Source organism: Oncorhynchus mykiss, chromosome 2 (assembly GCF_013265735.2).
Source record: "Oncorhynchus mykiss isolate Arlee chromosome 2, USDA_OmykA_1.1, whole genome shotgun sequence".
NCBI classification, from domain to species: domain Eukaryota; kingdom Metazoa; phylum Chordata; class Actinopteri; order Salmoniformes; family Salmonidae; genus Oncorhynchus; species Oncorhynchus mykiss.
In genome coordinates this window covers 22,129,524-22,154,759 of record NC_048566.1, presented here as the reverse complement: position 1 = coordinate 22,154,759, position 25,236 = coordinate 22,129,524, and the positions used below count along the sequence as shown (strand labels likewise).

The following is a 25,236-nucleotide window of genomic DNA, read 5'->3' as shown; positions in this document are numbered from 1 at the left end:
TTTGATTGGTCAAGAGAAATCCAATCAGAAGCAAAAGGTGCACTGCCAAGGTCAGCATTATGACAAAGCATTTTCCATCATGGTGTGGTATGAAGTTGACCCTGAAGGCAGCAGAAAGCTAAATATATGTTTTCATTAGTCTCAGTACTTTTAAGTGCAGGTTCTTACCATCTGGATTTGATTGAATTTCTTACAGGAGACAGTGATAAATGTACAGTGCACTACAACTGCCAGTTTGAGATGGCCAGTATTCTCTGCAGTTCAGACTGTATCTTGACCTCAACATGACTGCAACACAGCTGTGTGGTTCACACGGTGGTATTCTCTTGGAGAAGTCGACAAACACAACTTTGCTGCTCACAAGGCCAATTTTAGCTTTGTAAACAAGTAGGGGTTTTGTTGGAATGTCATGCAAGGCTGTCTTAAAATTTGATTTTGAATCATTACATAAGTTATTCTGTATGCAATTAATATACAGTAAAACACTCAAAATAAGCAAACACTTGGGTAGTGCAGCTTATTATATTAATTATGAATATACCTTGACAGTAGATTAAAGTCTTCACCCTGTCTCAAGTCTAATCTTACCCATAACCATAGATTCAACTCTAAACCTAGCTTCATGTCCAAGTCTCTGCTCAACCCAAACCCTAACCCTAGCCTCAACCCTAAACCTAGCTTCATGTCCAAGTCTCTGCTCAACCCAAACCCTAACCCTAGCCTCAACCCTAAATCTAACCCAAGCTTCTCTTCCACGTCACTGCTCAGCCCTCAACCCTAACTAACCCTAGCTTCATGTCAACATCCTGGCTCAACCCAAACCCTAACCCTCAACCCTAACCCTAACCCTAACTTCATGTCCACATCCCAGCTCATCCCAAACCCTAACCCTCAACCCTAACTAACCCTAGCTTCATGTCAACATCCCAGCTCAACCCTAACCCTAACTTCATATCCACATCCCAGCTCAACCCAAACCCTCAACCTTCAATCCTAACCCTCAACCCTAACTAACCATAACTTCATGTCCACATCCCAGCTCAACCCAAACCCTAACCCTCAACCCTAACTAACCCTAACTTCATGTCCACATCCCAGCTCAACCCAAACCCTAACCCTCAACCCCAACCCTAACTTCATGTCCACATCCCAGCTCAACCCAAACCCTCAACCCTCAACCCTAACCCTAACTTCATGTCAACATCCCAGTTCAACCCAAACCCTCAACCCTCAACCCTAACACTAACTTAATGTCCACATCCCAGCTCAACCCAAACCTTCAACCCTCAACCCTAACCCTAACTTCATGTCCACATCCCAGCTCAACCCAAACCCTCAACCCTAACCCTAACTTCATGTCAACATCCCAGTTCAACCCAAACCCTCAACCCTCAAACCTAACCCTAACTTTATATCAACATCCCAGTTCAACCCAAACCCTCAACCCTCAACCCTAACCCTAACTTAATGTCCACATCCCAGCTCAACCCAAACCCTCAACCCTCAACCCTAACCCTAACTTCATGTCCACATCCCAGCTCAACCCAAACCCTCAACCCTCAACCCTAACTTCATGTCAACATCCCAGCTCAACCCAAACCCTCAACCCTCAACCCTAACCCTAACTTCATGTCAACATCCCAGCTCACCCCAAACCCTCAACCCTCAACCCTAACTTCATGTCCACATCCCTGCTCAACCCAAACCCTCAGCCCTCAACCCTAACTTCATGTCAACATCCCAGCTCAACTCTAGCCCAATACGTTTACCAACCTCAATTAAGTAAGAATAGTACAAGAATAATAAATGTATCCATCTCTCAAAATAACAAGTTTACCCAACTGAAAATAATTAAACCAATCAATCAGTTTATCCAACTCATAATAAACATTTAACGTACTCATAATAACTCAATTTGGCTCAACCATAACCGTAGCCTCAACACTAACACTAAAACTAACCATAACCCCAGCTTTATGTTCAACCCAGGCGTGTGTTAAGTATGACAAAAATGGTACTGTACTAAATGACCAGTTAAAAAAAGCTGTTGAAAAACTGTGCGCACCGTTTTGAGGAAACATCTGGTTCAGTACAAACAGTCACATAACGTAGCAACTGTTGAAGCGAACTGAACTCAACCTGGCTCATCATTTTGTTAGCATGTTACCATGTACCAGTAGCCAAAAGGATTTTGTCTCATTAGAACATGTGTATGTGTTCAATAGCATACTCTAGCAGCAATATACAGTTGAAGTTGGATCACAATTCCAGTGGGTCAGAAAGTTACATACACTAAGTCGATTGTGCCTTTAAACAGCTTGGAAAATTCCAGAAAATTATGTCATGGTTTTAGAAGCTTCTGATAGGCTAATTGACATAATTTTAGTCAATTGGAGGTGTACCTGTGGATGTATTTCAAGGCCTACCTTCAAACTCAGTGCCTCTTTGCTTGGCATCATGGGAAAATCAAAAGAAATCAGCCAAGACCTCAGATAAAAATTGTAGACCTCCACAACTTTGGTTCATCCTTGGGAACATATTCCAAAAAGCCTGAAGGTACCACGTTCATCTGTACAAACAATAGTAAGCAAGTATAAACACCATGGGACCACGCAGCCATCATACCGCTCAGGAAGGAGACGCCTTCTGTCTCCTAGAAATGAACGTAAAGTATTAACTTAAGGGGGCTGAATAATTTTGCACGCCCAATTTTTCAGTTTTTGATTTGTTAAAAAAGTTTGAAATATCCAATAAATGTTGTTCCACTTCATGATTGTGTCCCACTTGTTGTTGATTCTTCACAAAAAAATACAGTTTTATATCTTTATGTTTGAAGCATGAAATGTGGCAAAAGGTCGCAAAGTTCAAGGGGGCCGAATACTTTCGCAAGGCACTGTAAATAAATTTGATTTGATTTGGTCGTTTAAAGCCCCCGACCGCTAGGGGTCCCCCGACCACAAAAACAAACACATTTTATTTATTTAGGATTTTTTTGGGTGTAACTCAGTCATGGTCTCAAATTACTATTGATTTACTATTACTAAATTACTATTACAACTGTCCCTGACAGTCACTCAATTAGCCATTCCATTTGACTGACCCTGAGTACAGCCATGTCAGTAAAACAGTTTTAGATTGGTATTTGATCTAGCCAGCTATATAAACTTGTAGTAATCATGGCCGAATACCAACCGGGCACGCAGGGCATGTGCCCAGGCGCCCTGACCTCCACGGGGCCCATATTAATATATACTCTATATATTTTTTATTATGATTATTATTTAAGAAGATTATAGATTAGCTTTAATGTTGCAGATAAATTGTGGCTTCCATCAATGTAATTGTCTATATCATTTCCAATCCCCCATATATTTTTTGCGAGGTGGTGGGCCTCCCCAACCACATCTTGCAAAGGGCTCCAAAAAGGCTAGAGCCGGCCCAAGTAATACTCTTCAAGACATTAGTGGACACACTCAATGGGAGCCAACATGAGAACCACCAATCTGTTTTATAGACTCAATGTCTTTTTCTTTAGAGAAACCAAGTGGATGTCACAGTTTATATGTTTGCTCGGTGTAAAGCATTATGTAAGATCTAACCATATTCATGTTGCCCTACATAGTATTTCAGTAGCAACCCAACTCTCAGAGACAATACTCTAAATGGGTAAGAAGGAGGAGCAATTATGCCACACTTTTAACATACGTACATCAGCTATTGTGAGCAGCAACGCATCAATACACAACTAAGAAAAAAATCCTTGCAATCAATAATGTTCCTTGTTGTATTGATACAAATCAAATGGTTACGGTAGGGTACCATGACACAATGAATTTACCCCCTGTATCCTTTAGAAAGAAAAACGGTATATTCTTGATCCATACTTTAACAATTTGCTAGTGGTTACTAGTTTCTCTGGTGTTTACTAGTAAAACTACTTGACATGAGAAGATAGAAAGACCTTTACAAAGATTTCTAAGGACACTGAGAGTACAAACACAACAGAAAAAAAGTATTTAGTGTTAAATGCTTTATTTATCATAAACATAAATAATGTCTAATCTCCCGTACAAAAGGTGGATGTTGATCTGGAACGGGATGTTGTAGAGTTGTGCGAACGTACTGGACGACCAAAGCTAGGATCAGACTTAGTAGGTGGCCATGGTGCTGGTCAGCCAGTCATTGAAGATGCACACCTGAAGGAAGAGAAGAAGAAGAGAGACATTAGTGGACACGCTCAATGGGAGGCAACATGAGAACCATCAATCAATATTTTATAGACTCAATGTCTTTTTCCTTCAGGAAACCAAAGTATGTCACAGTGATGTATGAATGTTGATGTTTTCCTCAAACACAACAGGAAAACAATTTTTCTGTCTTACCTTGGCGTAGACACCGGGGTTACCGGGCTCGGCACAGCCATAACCCCAGGACACAACACCCTGGAGCTCACCATTGCACACCACAGGGCCACCAGAGTCACCCTGAGAGAGAGAGAGATAGATAAAGATTGAGAGATCGAGATAGTGATATTAATTGGTTATTTCATTCTCAATATATTTCTAATCAACTGAATAAGTCAATTTAAAGTCATCCTTGTGATACCCCTGAATTGAGGTCAGTGTGGTAAGTACCTGGCAAGAGTCCTTGCCTCCCTCCAGGTATCCAGCGCAGAACATGGCGTTGGTGATCATGCCAGGGTAGGAGTTGTCACAGTCGCTGTAGGACAGGATGGGGATGTTCAGGCACTGCAGCTTGTCGCCATCTGCGGCTGTAAGGAGGGGATAGAGAGAGCGAGAGAGAGAAGGATGGAGGGAGGAAGGTAGAAGGAGGAGAGTTATAGTTAGACATGATGACAGTGTTTTTAATAGTAGGTTTACATTTGCTATGCCTGTAAACACACTCAGTCACCATGAAGATGACCAACTGGCACATGTGACCTTTGACCCAGGTTCTTTACTCACTAGAGCTCATGGTGTTGCCCCATCCAGAGACGGTACACATGGTGCCAGCGGGGGCACAGCTGCTGGGCAGAGCAACAGGCTGCACGTAGGTGTTGAGGGTGGCGGGCTTGCTCAGCTTGATCAGCATGATGTCATTGTCGAGGTCGTAGGCGCTGTAGTTGGGGTGACGGATCACGCGGGATGAAGAGATGAACTGCTCGCTACCCTCAGTCACCTTGATGTTGTGCTCGCCCAGACGCACCTCCACACGGCTGAAAGAGAGAGAATTCATGTGAATGTGGAGTTCACTTGTGTCCTTTAGTTTCGCAAAAGTTAAGCTTATCAAATTGTTGCTAGTTGTTATTGACTCAATATGTTGCTAGTAGTTCATTTGGGAGTGTACTTACGACTTGTAACAGTGAGCAGCAGACACAACCCAGTTCTCATTGACCAAGGAGCCACCACAGAAGTGGTACCCAGAGTTCAGAGACACCTGGTGGGGCTGGGAGTAGGCCTTGCACTCATACCCTCCAACGATCTTGTCGTCCTCCGTGGCGACTGTAAACAGAGAGCAGGCATATTCTTAACGATATTACCTCAGCTTTTGAGATGGAAAAGCATAGCACTATGATAAAACAACAACAACATATTTCTTAATAACGTCAAAAAACACACATTTGTGATGTTAGTGTCTTTACACAGTCCTGTTATTTTTTCTATGGTCATTATTATACTCACAAGCGGCTCCAATGAGCAGAACGAAGACCAGAGAAATCATGGTTGCTGTATGATCCTGTCGATGAAAGGGGTTAATCTGCACCCCTGGTATATATGCAGATTTGGGTGTGCCTCCCCGTTTAATGGAACTGTTTGATTGGTCAAGAGAAATCCAATCAGAGGCAAAAGGTGCACTGCCAAGGTCAGCATTATGACAAAGCATTTTCCATCATGGTGTGGTATGAAGTTGACCCTGAAGGCAGCAGAAAGCTAAATATATGTTTTCATTAGTCTCAGTACTTTTAAGTGCAGGTTCTTACCATCTGGATTTGATTTGAATTTCTTACAGGAGACAGTGATAAATGTACAGTGCACTACAACTGCCAGTTTGAGATGGCCAGTATTCTCTGCAGTTCAGACTGTATCTTGATCTCAACATGACTGCAACACAGCTGTGTGGTTCACATGGTGGTATTCTCTTGGAGAAGTCGACAAACACAACTTTGCTGCTCACAAGGCCAATTTTAGCTTTGTAAACAAGTAAACTGGGTTTATGGGGTTTTGTTGGAAAGTCATTCAAGGCTGTCTTAAAAATGAACTCTGTATACCTTACATGGCCATGAGTTCATTACATAAGTTGTATAACCATAAATTCCTACAAAAATCATTATACTGTATGCAGTTAATATGCAGTAAAACAATCAAAGTAAGCACACACTTGGGTAGTGTAATGTATTATATTAGGTATTAACACTATTCAAATAAACAGTTGTACTTCGACAGTAAATTAAAGTCTACACCCCGGCTTAATCCTAATCTTACCCATATCTCTCAAGCCTAACCCTACCTTCATTTCACGTCCCAGCTCAACCTGAAACCTTGCCACAACCCTACCCCTAGCTTCTGTTCCAAATCCCTAATCAACCCAAACCCTAACCCTCTATCCTAACCATAACACTAGCTCTTGTCCACATCCCTAATCAACCCAAACCCTAACCCTCAACCCTACCCCTAGCTTCTGTTCCAAATCCCTAATCAACCCAAACCCTAACCCTCTATCCTAACCATAACACTAGCTCTTGTCCACATCCCTAATCAACCCAAACCCCAACCCTCTATCCTAACCATAACACTAGCTCTTGTCCACATCCCTGTTCAACCCAAACCCTAACCCTCAACCCTAACCCTAGATTCATGTCCACATCCCTGCTCAACCCAAACCCTAACCCTCAACCCTAACCCTAAACCTAACCCTAGCTTCATGTCCACATCCCTGCTCAACCCAAACCCTAACCCTCAACCCTAACCCTAAACCTAACCCTAGCTTCATGTCCACATCCCTGCTCAACCCAAACCCTAACCCTCAACCCTAACCCTAGCTTCATGTCCACATCCCTGCTCAACCCAAACCCTAACCCTAAACCTAACCCTAGCTTCATGTCCACATCCCAGTTCAATCCTAAACCTCAAACTTAACCCTAGCTTCATGTCCACATCCCAGTTCAATCCTAACCTCAAACTTAACCCTAGCTTCATGTCCACATCCCAGTTCAAGCCTAACCTCAAACTTAACCCTAGCTTCATGTCCACATCCCAGTTCAAGCCTAACCTCAAACTTAACCCTAGCTTCATGTCCACATCCCAGTTCAAGCCTAACCTCAAACTTAACCCTAGCTTCATGTCCACATCCCAGCTCAACCCTAACCTCAACCCTAACCATAATATGTTTACCAACCTCAATTCGAAATACCAGTATACCTCCATGGACCAGGATATCCTGCGCCGGCTCTGCGTACTGTGAGTCTGCACAGCCCTGTGCGTCCTGTGCCAGCGCCCTGCATTTGCAGGGCAAGCATAACCATCCAGTCTGGACGGGTTGTGTCAGCTCTACACTCCAAACCTCCAGTACGCCTCCACAGCCCAGTACGCCCTGTTCCTCCTCCCCACAAGCTTGCCAGTTTGGTGTAGTGCCATTTCCGTCCCTATTTTCTGGAAGCTTGCTTCAGGAGTTTGGTATTTCTGTATACCAGGGAGCTAGTTTCTTATGACAAATGTTTTTATTTTTTAGTGGTGCGAGGTTAAATTTAGTTCCTCAGTTAGGTGGTTAAGCCTTTTGGGGTTGGTCTGTGGACTTTTCCATGTGAATATTAAAGTCATTAATATAAGTCATTCCTACAGCATTTGACTCCAGAAGCCATGAGAAAATTGATGGAAAAGTAGATGGAAAAGTGGTCTGTTGTGTTAGCGACAATGCAGCTAACATATCCAAAGCCATGAACATTTTAGAATGGACCCATCATCCATGTCTTGCCCACAAAATCAACCTGATTGTAAGAGATGCTCTGAAGGTGATGAAGCCCACTGTGGACAAAATGAAAGCAGTTTTGGAATACTTCCACAGGAGCACAGTAGGTGCTAAAAAACTAAAGTCTACACAATGACAGATGGGGATGCTTGAGCTGAGACCTAAACAAGACTGTACTACTAGGTGGAATTCAACATTTTATGTTTCTTGAGTCAAAGGATGCCATCATCTCTACCCTGGCCAATGTCAATGCACCTGTTGATGCTCTGATCCAAAAGGAATGGGAGGTGGTGGAGGAGGTGTGCAGAGTCCTGGACCCTTTGAGCAGGTCACTGTGGAGCCAGTGGAGAGAGGTACAGTAAGCAGTTACTACTACATCATTATTTAATCCAGTATTATATATGTATATGAGCCGTAGATGAAAATGTAGTATCAGTAGACAAAACATGAACCTGAAGTAATAAGTTACTCTTCTCTCTTTTCAGCTACAGTGGGGAGAACAAGTATTTAATACACTGACGAATTTGCAGGTTTTCCTACTTACAAAGCATGTAGAGGTCTGTAATTTTTATCATAGGTACACTTCAACTGTGAGAGATGGAATCTAAAACAAAAGTCCAGAAAATCACATTGTATGATTTTTAAGTAATTCATTTGCATTTTATTCCATGACATAAGTATTTGATCACCTACCAACCAGTAAGAATTCCGGCTCTCACAGACCTGTTAGTTATTCTTTAAGAAACCTCTTGATACTACCCATCCCGGGTCCGGGAGCGTAATCATCAACTGACACTAATTAGCATAACGCAACGGACATAAATATTACTAGAAAATATTCCTATTCATGAAATCACAAGTGAAATATATTGACAAAACAGCTTAGCCTTTTGTTAATCACCCTGTCATCTCAGATTTTGAAAATATGCTTTACAGCCAAAACAAGACAAGCATTTGTGTAAGTTTATCGATAGCCTAGCATAGCATTATGACTAGCTAGCAGCAGGCAACCTGGTCACGAAAATCAGAAAAGCAATCAAATTAAATCGTTTACCTTTGATGAGCTTCGGATGTTTTCACTCACGAGACTCCCAGTTAGATAGCAAATGTTACTTTTTTCCAAAAATGTTAGTTTTGTAGGCGAAATAGCTCCGTTTGTTCTTCACGTTTGGCTGAGAAATCGACCGGAAATTGTGGACACTACAATTGAAAAATATTACAAATTAGCTCCATAATATCGACAGAAACATGGCAAACGTTGTTTATAATCAATCCTCAAGGTGTTTTTCAAGTATCTATTCCATAATATATCAACCGGGACTGGTGGCTTCTTAGTAGGATAGAGAGAAACAATGGCCGCATTTGTCCTTTACGCACAAAACACTGAGAGACTTCAGCTGACCACTGACGCAATGTTGACGTTCAGGCTCATTTTTCAAAATAATAGCCTGAAACTATGTATTGTGACACTAGATACACTAGGGAAGCCATAGAAAAAGGAATCTGGTTGATATCTCATTCACTGCTCAATAGGGACGCATAGGAACGCAGAGCTTTCTAAATAAGAGTCCCTTCCTGATTGGATTTTTCTCAGGCTTTCGCCTGCAATATCAGTTCTGTTATACTCACAGACAATATTTTTACAGTTTTGGAAACTTTAGAGTGTTTTCTATCATAAGCTGTCAATTCTATGCATATTCTAGCATCTTGTCCTGACAAAATATATGTTTACTTTGGGGACGTTATTTTTCCAAAAATGAAAATAGTGCCCCCTAGATTCAAGAGAACCCTCCTGTTCTCCACTCATTACCTGTATTAACTGCACCTGTTTGAACTAGTTACCTGTATAAAAGACACCTGTCCACACACTCAATCAAACAGACTCCAACCTCTCCACAATGGCCAAGACCAGAGAGCTGTGTAAGGACATCAGGGATAAAATTGGAGACCTGCACAAGGCTGGGATGGGCTACAGGACAATAGGCAAGCAGCTTGGTGAGAAGGCAACAACTGTTGGTGCAATTATTAGAAAATGGAAGAAGTTCAAGATGCCGGTCAATCACCCTCGGCCTGGGGCTCCATGCACGATCTCACATTGTGGGGCATCAATGATCATGAGGAAGGTGAGGGATCAGCCCAGAACTACACGGCAGGACCTGGTCAATGACCTGAAGAGAGCTGGGACCACAGTCTCAAAGAAAACCATTAGTCACACACTACGCCGTCATGGATTAAAATCCTGCAACGCACGCAAGGTCCCCCTGCTCAAGCCAGTGCATGTCCAGTCCCGTCTGAAGTTTGCCAATGACCATCTGGGTGATCCAGAGGAGGAATGGGAGAAGGTCATGTGGTCTGATGAGACAGAAATAGAGCTTTTTGGTCTAAACTCCACTCACCCTGTTTGGAGGAAGAAGAAGGATGAGTACAACCCCAAGAACACCATCCCAACCATGAAGCATGGAGGTGGAAACATCATTCTTTGGGGATGCTTTTCTGCAAAGGGGAAAGGACGACTGCACCGTATTGAGGGAAGGATGGATGGGGCCATGTATCGCGAGATCTTGGCCAACAACCTCCTTCCCTTAGTAAGAGCATTGAAGATGGGCCGTGGCTGGGTCTTCCATCATAACAACGACCCAAAACACACAGCCAGGGCAACTAAGGAGTGGCTCCATAAGAAGCATCTCAAGGTCCTGGAGTGGCCTAGCCAGTCTCCAGACCTGAACCCAATAGAAAATCTTTGGAGGGAGCTGAAAGTCCGTATTGCCCAGCGACAGCCCCGAAACCTGAAGCATCTGGAGAAGGTCTGTATGGAGGAGTGGGCCAAAATCCCTGCTGCAGTGTGTGCAAACCTGTTCAAGAACTACAGGAAACGTATGATCTCAGTAATTTAAAAAAGTTATACTTTAAATGCACATTTTTTCATTTTTTATGTGAATCGGCATTGTGCGTACCCCTGAGAGTGTGCTGACCCTAGTGCTAGAGGGGTACGCAGCTGGAGGTTGAAGGAGTACGTTATTGTCATTTCCGTAACAACTTGTAGACTTGTTTACGTGCTTGTGATGGGCATTCCATCTGTTTTCAGTGAGCCGGCTCAGCTCACCAAAAAGAGCCGGCTCTTTTGCCTCCCAAACGGCTCTTTAAAAAATATATGTGTTCTACTTTTCAAGTCAAACAGTTTGCTATAGTTTGACTATGATTGGTGTTAAAACAATTCTAATTACATTTTTAAATGAAATCATACTCTACCTTAACCACAATGTATTTAAAAATGCATTGGTTTGTTATGAAAAATAATGCTATTAAACGTTTGCATTTAAAGTATAGCTTTTTAATGTATATAAACAAAGTGCATATACATCTAACCATTCAAAATTTGTACAATCTGAACAGCATAATAGAATATTTCACCATATCAAAGAAAAATAAATAACAATATGCAAAACTGCAGCATCCCACAAATGGAAATAAATGTAAAAAAAAAACATTTTCAAACAGTCCATTTATATTTTCCAACAGGTTAGGTTTTTTTCTTGCCTGAGTAGCCTCGTTTCACTGCCAAAAATAGAATTAAACCATCTAGTGTTCAGCGAAATAACAACACAATGTCAAATACAGGTAGCCTAGTCAAATTATTAACATCCAATCACATGAACTGTTACTCTCTCACGGCAATTCCACTAACGGTTCGTAGTTAACCAAATGTAGTTCATTCCGTTTGCTCAAAAATTGATAAATGGTTAAAAAAATAAGGCCCTTGTCCATAGAGAAACATTTATTTATTTATTTAACCTTTATTTAACCAGGTAGGCAAGTTGAGAACAAGTTCTCATGTACAATTGCGACCTGGCCAGGATAAAGCAAAGCAGTTTGACACATACAACAACACAAAGTTACACATGGAGTAAAACAAACATACAGTCAATAATACAATAGAAAAATAAGTCTATATACAATGTGAGCAAATGAGGTGAGATAAGGGAGGTAAAGGCAAAAAAAGGCCATGGTGGCGAAGTAAATGCAATATAGCAAGTAAAACACTGGAATGGTAGATTTGCAGTGGAAGAATGTGCAAAGTAGAAATATAAATTTTTGTAGTTCGTTCCAGTCATTGGCAGCAGAGAACTGGAAGGAGAGGCGGCCAAAGGAGGAATTGGTTTTGGGGGTGAGCAGAAAGATATACCTGCTGGAGCACGTGCTACAGGTGGGTGCTGCTATGGTGACCAGCGAGCTGAGATAAGGGGGGACTTTACCTAACAGGGTCTTGTAGATGACCTGGAGCCAGTGGGTTGGGCGACAAGTATGAAGCGAGGGCCAGCCAACGAGAGTGTACAGTGATGGGTAGTATATGGGGCTTGGTGACAAAACGGATAGCACTGTGATAGACTGCATCCAATTTATTGAGTAGGGTATTGGAGGCTATTTTGTAGATGACATCGCCAAAGTCGAGGTTCAGTAGGATGGTCAGTTTTACGAGGGTATGTTTGGCAGCATGAGTGAAGGATGCTTTGTTGCGAAATAGGAAGCCAATTCTAGATTTATCTTTGGATTGGAGATGTTTGATGTGAGTCTGTAAGGAGAGTTTACAGTCTAACCAAACACCTAGGTATTTGTAGTTGTCCACATATTCTAAGTCAGAACCGTCCAGAGTAGTGATGCTAGTCGGGCGGACAGGTTCAGGCAGTGATCGGTTGAAGCGCATGCATTTAGTTTTACTTGTATTTAAGAGCAGTTGGAGGCCACGGAAGGAGAGCTGTGTGGCATTAAAGCTCGTCTGGAGGGTTGTTAACACAGTGTCCAAAGAAGGGCCAGAAGTATACAGAATGGTGTTGTCTGCGTAGAGGTGGATCAGAAACTCACCAGCAGCAAGACCAGCTCTACCAGCAGTACTACACCTGCACCTGTCGACGACACAAGTTCTGCTTCCATGAGCACATCCAATGCTATGATCAGTAATTCTACATTTGTTGTTAACCCAGCTAGCATGGACACTGACAGTTGTGAATCTGAGGCAGCAGAAGAGCTACTGCCCCCTTCCCCGGGAAAACACCGAACAACAGACAGGGAAGTTGGACCATCGAAGAAGCGCAAATATGATGAGAAATACATTTATTTGGGGTTCACTTACAGTATATTGGGAGTAGTGCCTTTCCTCAGCCACAATGTGTTATATGTGCAAAAGTACTATCTCACAACTCAATGAAACCTTCAGAAACAAAACATGGCAATTTGAAAAATGAGCCATGGGAGTTTTTTGATCGCGAATTAAGACGACTTTCGAGTAGTAAGACATGTATAAAAGCAACAGATACCATTAATAAGAAGGGGGTGGAAGCGTCTTATATGGTGAGCTACCGACTGGCTAGGACAGGCAAGCCCCATACTATTGTGGAGGATTTAATTCTATGATATGGCTGGAACAATGCTGGGGGAAAAGACCCAAAAAATGATGCAGACAATGCCTTCATCAAATAACATTGTTTCACGATGCATCAGTGACATGGCAGGAGATTTTTAATTTAATTTTATTTAATCTTTATTTAACCAGGTAGGCTAGTTGAGAACAAGTTCTCATTTACAACTGCGACCTGGCCAAGATAAAGCATAGCAGTGTGAACAGACAACATAGAGTTACACATGGAGTAAACAATTAACAAGTCAATAACACAGTAGAAAGAAAATAAAAAAAGAGAGTCTATATACAGTGCCTTGCGAAAGTATTCGGCCCCCTTGAACTTTGCGACCTTTTGCCACATTTCAGGCTTCAAACATAAAGATATAAAACTGTATTTTTTTGTGAAGAATCAAGAACAAGTGGGACACAATCATGAAGTGGAACGACATTTATTGGATATTTCAAACTTTTTTAACAAATCAAAAACTGAAAAATTGGGCGTGCAAAATTATTCAGCCCCTTTACTTTCAGTGCAGCAAACTCTCTCCAGAAGTTCAGTGAGGATCTCTGAATGATCCAATGTTGACCTAAATGACTAATGATGATAAATACAATCCACCTGTGTGTAATCAAGTCTCCGTATAAATGCACCTGCACTGTGATAGTCTCAGAGGTCCGTTAAAAGCGCAGAGAGCATCATGAAGAACAAGGAACACACCAGGCAGGTGCGAGATACTGTTGTGAAGAAGTTTAAAGCCGGATTTGGATACAAAAAGATTTCCCAAGCTTTAAACATCCCAAGGAGCACTGTGCAAGCGATAATATTGAAATGGAAGGAGTATCAGACCACTGCAAATCTACCAAGACCTGGCCATCCCTCTAAACTTTCAGCTCATACAAGGAGAAGACTGATCAGAGATGCAGCCAAGAGGCCCATGATCACTCTGGATGAACTGCAGAGCTCTACAGCTGAGGTGGGAGACTCTGTCCATAGGACAACAATCAGTCGTATATTGCACAAATCTGGCCTTTATGGAAGAGTGGCAAGAAGAAAGCCATTTCTTAAAGATATCCATAAAAAGTGTTGTTTAAAGTTTGCCACAAGCCACCTGGGAGACACACCAAACATGTGGAAGAAGGTGCTCTGGTCAGATGAAACCAAAATGTAACTTTTTGCCAACAATGCAAAACGTTATGTTTGGCGTAAAAGCAACACAGCTGAACACACCATCCCCACTGTCAAACATGGTGGTGGCAGCATCATGGTTTGGGCCTGCTTTTCTTCAGCAGGGACAGGGAAGATGGTTAAAATTGATGGGAAGATGGATGGAGCCAAATACAGGACCATTCTGGAAGAAAACCTGATGGAGTCTGCAAAAGACCTGAGACTGGGACGGAGATTTGTCTTCCAACAAGACAATGATCCAAAACATAAAGCAAAATCTACAATGGAATGGTTCAAAAATAAACATATCCAGGTGTTGGAATGGCCAAGTCAAAGTCCAGACCTGAATCCAATCGAGAATCTGTAGAAAGAACTGAAAACTGCTGTTCACAAATGCTCTCCATCCAACCTCACTGAGCTCGAGCTGTTTTGCAAGGAGGAATGGGAAAAATTTCAGTCTCTCGATGTGCAAAACTGATAGAGACATACCCCAAGCGACTTACAGCTGTAATCGCAACAAAAGGTGGCGCTACAAAGTATTAACTTAAGGGGGCTGAATAATTTTGCACGCCCAATTTTTCAGTTTTTGATTTGTTAAAAAAGTTTGAAATATCCAATAAATGTCGTTCCACTTCATGATTGTGTCCCACTTGTTGTTGATTCTTCACAAAAAAATACAGTTTTATATCTTTATGTTTGAAGCCTGAAATGTGGCAAAAGGTCGCAAAGTTCAAGGGGGCCGAATACTTTCGCAAGGCACTGTACATTGTGTGCAAAGGGCATGAGGAGGTAGGCGAATAATTACAATTTTGCAGATTAACACTGGAGTGATAAATGATCAGATGGTCATGTACAGGTAGAGATACTAGTGTGCAAAAGAGCAGAAAAGTAAATAAATATAAACAGTATGGGGATGAGGTAGGTAAATTGGGTGGGCTATTTACCGATAGACTATGTACAGCTGCAGCGATCGGTTAGCTGCTCAGATAGCAGATGTTTGAAGTTGGTGAGGGAGATAAAAGTCTCAAACTTCAGCGATTTTTGCAATTCGTTCCAGACACAGGCAGCAGAGAACTTGAACGAAAGGCGGCCAAATGAGGTGTTGGCTTTAGGGATGATCAGTGAGATACACCTGCTGGAGCGCGTGCTACGGGTGGGTGTTGCCATCGTGACCAGTGAACTGAGATAAGGCGGAGCTTTACCTAGCATGGACTTGTAGATGACCTGGAGCCAGTGGGTCTGGCGACGAATATGTAGCGAGGGCCAGCCGACTAGAGCATACAGGTCGCAGTGGTGGGTGGTATAAGGTGCTTTAGTAACAAACCGGATGGCACTGTAATAAACTGCATCCAGTTTGCTGAGTAGAGTATTGGAAGCTATTTTGTAGATGACATCGCCGAAGTCGAGGATCGGTAGGATAGTCAATTTTACCAGGGTAAGTTTGGCGGCGTGTGTGAAGGAGGCTTTGTTGCGGAATAGAAAGCCGACTCTAGATTTTATTTTAGATTGGAGATGTTTGATATGAGTCTGGAAGGAGAGTTTACAGTCTAGCTAGACACCTAGGTACTTATAGATGTCCACATATTCTAGGTCGGAACCATCCAGGGTGGTGATGCTAGTCGGGCATGCGGGTGCAGGCAGTGAACGGTTGAAAAGCATGCATTTGGTTTTACTAGCGTTTAAGAGCAGTTGGAGGCCACGGAAGGAGTGTTGTATGGCGTTGAAGCTCGTTTGGAGGTTAGATAGCACAGTGTCCAAGGAAAGGCCGGAAGTATACAGAATGGTGTCGTCTGCGTAGAGGTGGACCGGGGAATCGCCCGCAGCAAGAGCAACATCATTGATATATACAGAGAAAAGAGTTGGCCCGAGAATTTAACCCTGTGGCACCCCCATAGAGACTGCCAGAGGACCGGACAACATGCCAGTGAATTCTATGCGTTACAGCTGGATGAGTCAACAGACGTGGGGGGGCCTGGCACAGCTCCTGGTATATGTGCTTTACGTTCATGGGGGATCAATTAAGGAAGACATCCTCTTCTGCAAACAACTGTAAACCAGGACAACAGGAGAGGATATTTTTAAAGTACTGGACAACGTTGTGACATCAAATGAACTTCGGTGGTCAAGATGTGTTGGTATCTGTACTGATGGCACAAAAGTCATGACAGGGAGACATAGTGGAGTGGTAACACACGTGCAAACAGTTGCTCCCGACGCCACTTGGGTACCCTGCAGCATCCACCAAGAGGCTCTTGCTGCCAAGGGAATGCCTGGCAGCTTGAAAGATGTTTTGGACACTACAGTGAAAATTGTTAACTTTGTCAAAGTAAGGCCCCTGAACTCTCGTGTATTTTCTGCACTATGCAATGACATGGGCAGCGACCATGTAACGCTTTTACAACATACAGAATTGCGCTGGTTATCAAGGGGCAAAGTATTGACAGGTTTTTTTAAATTGAGAGACGAGCTTAAAGTTTTCTTTACTGACCATAATTTGCATGTCTGACCGCTTGCATGATGAGTTTCTCATACGACTGGCCTATCTGGGGGATGTTTTTTCTCACCTGAAGGATCTGAATCTAGGATTACAGGGACTCTCCACAACTATATACAATCTGCGGGACAAAATTGAGGCTATGATTAAGAAGTTGGAGGTCTTCACTGTCTGCATTCACAAGGACAACACACAGGTCTTTCGATCATTCCATCAAGCTTACGGACAATGTCAAATGTGATATAGTGAAGCACCTGAGTGAGTTGAGTGCGCAATTATGCAGGTACTTTCCCGAAATGGATGACACAAACAACTGGATTTGTTATCCCTTTCATGCCCTGCTTCCAGTCCACTTACTGATATCTGAACAAGAGAGCCTCATCGAAATTGCAGCAAGCAGCTCCGCGTTAAGGCGCACACCTGTCACCAGTGTTAGGCGCATAATGACACTCACCTGGACTCCATCACCTCCTCCAACAACCTATATATGTCACTCCCCTTGATTTCTTACCCAGTCGTCATTATTTCTGTTCTACGTCGGTAGGCTGTTCGTGGTTCTTGTTTTGTTCTTTTATTTATTAAATGTATTCACTCCCTGAACTTGCTTTCATCGTTACAAACGTCAAAGAAACATTTGTGTCAGTCCTGTTCTTTTTTCTATGATCATTATGATACTCACAAGTGGCTCCAATGAGCAGAACAAAGACCAGAGAAATCTTGGTTGCTTTATAATCCTCTCCAGCCTACAGAGTGAAAACAGCTACCCCTCTGACGTGTACATTGAAGTCGCCATCTAGTTTCCAGCTGAAGTGGTGGGTGTCCAGAAGCCTTTACACACACATGCCTTAGTATTCCCAGAGCCCCCAACACATGATGACTCTTCCATGCTCTTGAGAACAAACTCCAACATGTTCTCTGTGCTAGGGAAGCTGTGTGAGAAGCTGGACCGTGCGACGCAAGTGGGTGTACCCCATCAGAACTCCAACCGCCTAATGGCCTACCACCAGAGGGAAAGAGAGAACACTCTGAGGGAGGAGGGACCCATAGGGTTCCTTAAACACACCTCTGGGAGGCCCTTGACTTTTCCCCCGTGGCTGAAGCAGAGATTGAAGTCTGTAAGGAGTTCACCAAGGCAACAAGACTCACACTGTCCTGGTCAAGCATTTAAGCTCGGAATGTATTGAGTAAATGGAAGGCAATCACGTTTGCAGCCACTGATAAGGGTGGAGAGATGTGGTTTAGTCAGGAATGGGGAGCCGAGGTCAGGTCACAATAACGGACAGTTTATGGCCCGCATCATGTAACCTCCTGCCTAGCAATAAAGATGTAATGTTTAGATGGAAGGAGGACACAACACCCAAATCAGAGTATATATACTACCACTGGTGGAAACATGTATTTGCCTGTGCAGCTGTATGACCCAAATGGTGAATAAACCTGGACTGAGCTTTACTAATCGTCCTTGAATTTTACAAGGTTAATTTAGAACCTAACACTTCCCAGTGAAGCAGGTGCATCGCCCAGAAAATAAAAGATGAAGGCATGCAGCCTTGGGGGGAACTGTACTCTGCTCAAACCTGACCTGTTCGACTTCGGTGACTCTGCTGTGCTATCTGACTGTAGAAAGCTCCTGAGAAGACGACGGAGTGAGAGAGCCAAAGCATTTTAACTGAATGAGTGGGATGTAGGGTGTGCTAAAAGAGTGGAGCATCAGATGAGGATGATCGCCCATTCAGAGAGAGGTCTCGCAGAATCGCTCCTGCAGATGTAGAGGATGTCCGAAAACACCTGGAAGATCTGCTGGAGGCTGGAATCATCTTGATGTAATGTATCACTAGCCACTTTAAACAATGCTACTGTTATATGTTTACATGCCCTACAGTACTCATCTCATATGTATATACTGTCTATACCTTCTACTGCATCTTGCCTATGCCGTTCTATACCATCACTCATTCATATATTTTTTTACGTACATATTCTTCATCCCTTTACACTTGTGTGTATAAGGTAGTTGTGAAATTGTTGGATATTACTGCATTGTTGGAACTAGAAGCACAAGCATTTCGCTACACTCGCATTAACATCTGCTAACCATGTGTATGTGACAAATAACATATGATTTGATTTGATTTAATGACACAAAGAACATCAGTAACATCCTCGTAGTGACAGATCACTTCACTCGCTACGCCCAAGCTTACGCCACTTAAGATCAGGAAGCCAGCACTGTGGCCAGGGTGCTTTGGGAGAAGTTCTTTGTCCATTATGGCCTGCATTCCTGCATAAACTCTGACCAGGGCATCAGTGCAGAAACTTTGAAAGTAGACTCATCCGAGAGGTCCTTCAGCTGGCTGGGTGAAGAAGTCAGGTACATCGCCATACCATCACTTCACCTCATTACAGTGTTTTCTTGCACCACACACATCTCATACTTCCGAGAGTTTTTTTTGGTTTGAAGGTGTGTTTTTATTTGCCTGCGCTTTACTGTTGCATAGTGTTACGATAAGTTACAGCTGAAGGTGTGTCGTAAACTGTGTTATGTGTCAAATTCATTGTGATGCCTAATCTTATGTATAACTTGTCGGGACGTCAGGTTTTCCTAGTGAGGGGTGAATGTAACCCCCTGTAAAGACTGGATTTACTTTATTCTAATCTTGAACTTTCCGCGTCCCTGTACAGAACTGTCCGCATCCACGTACGGTGTGGCGTGAAGTAGATTGGGCGGGTACGTGCGTATTGGATGGAGGTGATCTTGGAGAACAGTGACGGAGTTCGCTAGAGTGTTGTGACACCGAAGTTTATTGCTCAATTTGCTTTTGTTTAATAGGCCGGGGCAGTATGAGTATAGCCAACTCCATTTCACTCGCTATACTTGTTTAATGTTGTGGTTCACCGGATTTGTCATCATCCTCGAGGGACAGACGAACAACATGCTGGCTAGACAAACTAGTCAGTACAGCTAGCTACTCAACCCGCAGCATCCCAGTGATCCTACCGCTACATCATCCCCGGCTGCCTTCAGTTATTGTGCAAGTTACCTCACAGCACCAATGTAACAGTTTTGCTTCGGTCCCTCTCCTCACCCCGCCCTGGACTTGAACCAGGGACCCTCTAAACACATTGACACTTGCCTCCCACGAAGCATTGCTACCTATCGCTCCACAAAAGCCACAGCCCTTGCAGAGCAAGGGAAACAACTACAGTACTTCAAGTTCTCAGAGCGAGTGACTTCACACATTTAAATGTTACTAGCGCGCACCGCTAACTAGCTAGCCATCTCACCAGTGGCGTGCCGTGGGCCTGGGGCCTGGGCCTTCAGCGAGGTCCTTACACAGACCCACCCGAATTAATCCACCTCTTATTACCATCATTATGATGCCATGGCTCTAGACACTATACATTTAGACAGAATCGCTGTATAACCAGGCGTTGCGTCACCTTGAAATTGACATTTTTCTTCAGAGAATTTCAAGGGAAGAGTACAATACAGTACAGTTCAACTAATAGGCAAGAACATAGTCGAGTGCAACAGAGTTATATTAATATTCTTCTTCTATCCATTTCTGGTCCACAAACTTTGAGCTTTAAGTCCCCCCCCCCAAAAAATACAGTTCCTGTTTACCCAAAAACATGACACAATCGATGAGTCTTTTCAATATTTCCCTATTTTTCTTCACCTTTTCATTGTGCGGCTCCATTGCCCTGCGCGCTTGTTCGTTGAGCTGTAGATCCACTCGGGTGTCCCCAAAAGTTTTCAAAAGCACCATTGCTTGTAAGTGCCCAGCCGTACTTTGTTGTCTCGTTGCTGCCTTGCTTAGACAACTCAAGTTTGCAAAGCCAGTGTGGCTCCAAACACCAAATCGATCACTTGCAAATAATAGCATTCCCAGCAGTACAGTTTGCAGTGCTTCTCGGAGCCTGTGAGCCATTGATAGCGCTCGTAGTTGGAACTTTGAAAGTGGCGAACGAACCCCTTTCCCATCTGTGACAGGCTTTGTAGCGTCGGCATCGGGCGACCTCTCCTGACAATGTCTAACTTTTCTTGAAAAGTTCTTCTTGAGAATGCCGTTATAATTATATCCTCGACCAAATCGATATCTTCTCCTCCTTCCGCCATTGTGGGTTGAAAAAACAGCTTAGTAGTACGCAAATTAATTTGTTTATCAAATTCAGTTTCCTAGTTCTGCATAGACCTGCCCATATGACTTGCCTCTCAATATTGGTAATCCAATCAAAAGACGTGCACGCACTACGCCTGCTAGCTGGCTCCTGTGTAACACTGGAGCCAGCCAGCAGGCGTACAATAGCCAACTCTAAAGCTGATTGGTTGACACTAAATTTTCATTTTCATTCACTTTAAGCTACAAGCGCCCGCACTGTTGATTCTGAAGGCCTGAGGGCCGATTTTAGACCCCTGGCAACACATGATGGCTGAATATGATTGGATAAAAGATCTAACGTAAAGACCAGCCCTCCAAATCTCAACCTGGGGCTGGAAGCAGTGCAACCAAGAGGAAAGCTATGAAATGAAGAGTATAACTCTTACTCTGGGGAATAATTTAATACATATTTGTGGGAAAATATATTTAAAAAATATATATATTCTGATGATGTTTAGGTCAGCAGAGAAGACATTGCTGGCCCTGAGAGCCCACCACTGCATCTCACACAGGTTACAGTTGTTACACATCACTTCTCTCTGAACTGTATGCAACCATAACCCCATAGAATACATAACTAATGTTTGCACTGAAATAGAAAATGTGACATTTCCAATATAAGGATGTCCATATATAATTCCTCCTAACAGTTTAATTTGTTAAAGGGATTGCTCAACCAAATAAAAAATAACATTTGTCTTAATGATTGCTATAGAGCAGGGGTATTCAACTCTTACCCTACAATGTCCAGAACCTGCTGGTTTTCTATTCTAGAGTTGAGGGCTATAGAGAGTAGTAAATTGTCTTTATAAAGCAAAATGATCAACAGAGCAATGCGCTTGTCAACAATGCACATATGATTGAATCATGACCCATGTTTCGAAGTTATAGTGTTTGTTTACAATTACATTGTTTATAAACAATGGAGTAAATTCGCTACACTCGCATTAACATCTGCTAACCATGTGATAGTGTTTAAATTACATTTAAATTGGATTTAACTAGGCAAGTCAGTTAAGAACAAATTCTTATTTACAATGACGGCCTACCAAAAGGCCTCCTGAGGGGACGGGGGCTGGGATTAAAAATTAAAAATGCAATAAAAATATAGGACAAAACACACGACGACAAGAGAGACACCACTACGTAAAGAGACCTTAGACAACAGCATAGCATGGCAGCAACAAAACATGGTAGCAACACAACATGACACAACATGGTAGCAACACAAAACATGGTACAAAGATTATTGGGCACAGACAACAGCACAAAGGGCAAGAAGGTAGAGAAAACAACAATACATCACGCGAAGCAGCCCTAACTGTCAGTAAGAGTGTCCATGATTGAGTCTTTGAATGGAGAGATGGAGATAAAACTGTCCGGTCTGAGTGTCTGATGGGTTACGACAGATTACCTGAGCTCCTGAGGCATTTATACATTATACTCTTCAAAAATCAGCATTTATTTAAAAGTCAAGAAATATATGTACCAGTCACAGACCATAGCTTTTAGCTGAAATAATTCCAGCTGATATAATGCAGCATTTATTAACATTCCACTTACAATCAACACTCTCTTGATGCTATACAGAACAAAATATTTAATGTCATACATGAACATGTGCTCTATGCTGCAGGCATGTAAGAAGAACCTTCAAGAGTATATTCACTTTTTTGTTTATCTTTGGGAAAAATACTCAGTAGACTGAAATTATGTTAAATATTTAATTTGTCATTAGTATTTCATCTCCAGTTTAAAAAGGTAGACGCTGAACTGCACAGGATGTTGTAGACTTCTGGGACCATGCTGGAGGACCGAAGCTAGGATCAGACTTAGTAGGTGGCCATGGTGCTGGTCAGCCAGTCATTGAAGATGCACACCTGGAGGAAGAGAAGAAGAAGGGAGACATTAGTGGACACGCTCAATGGGAGGCAACGTGAGAACCATCAATCAATGTTTTATAGACTCAATGTCTTTTTCTTTTGGGAAACCAAGTGATGTCACAGTGATGTATGAATGTTGATGTTTCCACAACAGGAAAACTATTTTTCTGTCTTACCTTGGCGTAGACACCAGGGTTACCGGGCTCGGCACAGCCGTAACCCCAGGACACAACACCCTGGAGCTCACCGTTGCACACCACAGGGCCACCAGAGTCACCCTGAGAGAGAGAGAGAGAGCGAGAGAGGGAAGAAGGAAGGCAGAAAGAGAGCGAGAGAAAGAAAGAGTTATATACAACTCATATTTCTGTATTAATTGAACTGAAAAGGTACATTTAAAGTCATCAGTGGAACCACTGAATTGAGGTCAGGGTGGTAAGTACCTGGCAAGAGTCCTTGCCTCCCTCCAGGTATCCAGCGCAGAACATGGCGTTGGTGATCATGCCAGGGTAGGAGTTGTTACAGTCGCTGTAGGACAGGATGGGGATGTTCAGGCACTGAAGCTTGTTCTTGTCAGCGGCTGTAAGGAAAAGCAGACAGAGAGAAATGGAAGAATGGAGAGAGGGAGAAGGAGAGTTATGGTTATATATAATGTCATTGTGTTTCTAATAGTATATGTTCAATGCCTGTAAACACACTCAGTCACCATAAAGATGACCAACTGGCACATGTAACCTTTGACCCAGGTTCTGCACTCACTGGAGCTCATGGTGTTGCCCCATCCAGAGACGGTACACATGGTGCCTGCGGGGGCACAGCTGCTGGGCAGAGCAACAGGCTGCACGTAGGTGTTGAGGGTGGCGGGCTTGCTCAGCTTGATCAGCATGATGTCATTGTCGAGGTCGTAGGCGCTGTAGTTGGGGTGACGGATCACGCGGGATGAAGAGATGAACTGCTCGCTACCCTCAGTCACCTTGATGTTGTGCTCGCCCAGATGCACCTCCACACGGCTGAAAGAGAGAGAGTTCATGTGAATGTGGAGTTCACTTGTGTCCTTAAGTTTCGCAAAAGTTAAGCTTGTCAAATTGTTGCTAGTTGTTATTGACTCTATATGTTGCTAGTAGTTCACTTGGGAGTGTACTTACGACTTGTAGCAGTGAGCAGCAGACACAACCCAATTCTCATTGACCAAGGAGCCACCACAGAAGTGGTACCCAGAGTTCAGAGACACCTGGTGGGGCTGGGAGTAGGCCTTGCACTCATACCCTCCAACGATCTTGTCGTCCTCCGTGGCGACTGTAAACAGAGAGCAGGCACATTCTTAACGATATTACCTCAGCTTTTGAGATGGAAAAGCATAGCACTATGATAAAACAACAACAACATATTTCTTAATTACGTCAAAAAAACACATTTGTGATGTTAGTGTCATTACACAGTCCTGTTCTTTTTCTATGGTCATTATTATACTCACAAGCGGCTCCAATGAGCAGAACGAAGACCAGAGAAATCATGGTTGCTGTATGATCCTGTCGATGAAAGGGGTTAATCTGCACCCCTGGTATATATGCAGAATCGGGTGTGCCGCCCCGTTTAATGGAACTGTTTGATTGGTCAAGAGAAATCCAATCAGAGGCAAAAGGTGCATTGCCAAGGTCAGCATTACGACACAGCAGTTTCCATCAAGGATTGGTATAAAGTTGACCCTAAAGGCAGCATGAAGCTAAATATACGTTTTCCTTTTTTTGTGCAGGTTCTTACCATCTGGATTTGATTTGAATTTCTTACAGGAGACATTGATAAATGTACAGTGCACTACAACTGCCAGTTTGAGATGGCCAGTATTCTCTGCAGTTCAGACTGTATCTTGATCTCAACATGACTGCAACACAGCTGTGTGGTTCACACGGTGGTATTCTCTTGGAGAAGTCGACAAACACATCTTTGCTGCTCACAAGGCCAATTTGAGCTTTGTAAACAAGCAAACTGGGTTTATGGGGTTTTGTTGGAAAGTCATGCAAGGCTGTCTTAAAAATAAACTCTGTATACCTTATATGGCCATGAGTTCATTACATAAGTTATACTGTATGCAGTTAATATACAGTAAAACACTCAACGTAAGCACACACTTGGGTAGTGTAATGTATTATATTTGGTATTAACACAAGTTTTAA

At 42.9% G+C, this 25,236-nt stretch overlaps 2 protein-coding genes across 2 annotated transcripts; both read right to left on the bottom strand.

The window, feature by feature from the left end:
* Positions 1–4,015: 4,015 nt before the first annotated feature.
* On the bottom strand, positions 4,016–5,817 carry LOC110537790 (trypsin-1). The gene is made up of 6 exons (XM_036942247.1): positions 5,682–5,817; positions 5,351–5,501; positions 4,965–5,215; positions 4,635–4,771; positions 4,383–4,484; positions 4,016–4,196 (listed from the first exon to the last, which is right to left on the bottom strand). The coding sequence occupies exons 1-6, from the start codon at positions 5,719–5,721 to the stop codon at positions 4,149–4,151; spliced, it is 729 nt and encodes a 242-aa protein (XP_036798142.1). The 5' UTR covers positions 5,722–5,817; the 3' UTR covers positions 4,016–4,148.
* Positions 5,818–22,674: 16,857 nt separating this feature from the next.
* On the bottom strand, positions 22,675–24,664 carry LOC110537821 (trypsin-2). Its single transcript, XM_021624236.2, has 6 exons — positions 24,537–24,664; positions 24,208–24,358; positions 23,822–24,072; positions 23,506–23,642; positions 23,242–23,343; positions 22,675–23,062 (listed from the first exon to the last, which is right to left on the bottom strand). The coding sequence occupies exons 1-6, from the start codon at positions 24,574–24,576 to the stop codon at positions 23,015–23,017; spliced, it is 729 nt and encodes a 242-aa protein (XP_021479911.2). The 5' UTR covers positions 24,577–24,664; the 3' UTR covers positions 22,675–23,014.
* Between the last annotated feature and the right edge of the window lie 572 nt (positions 24,665–25,236).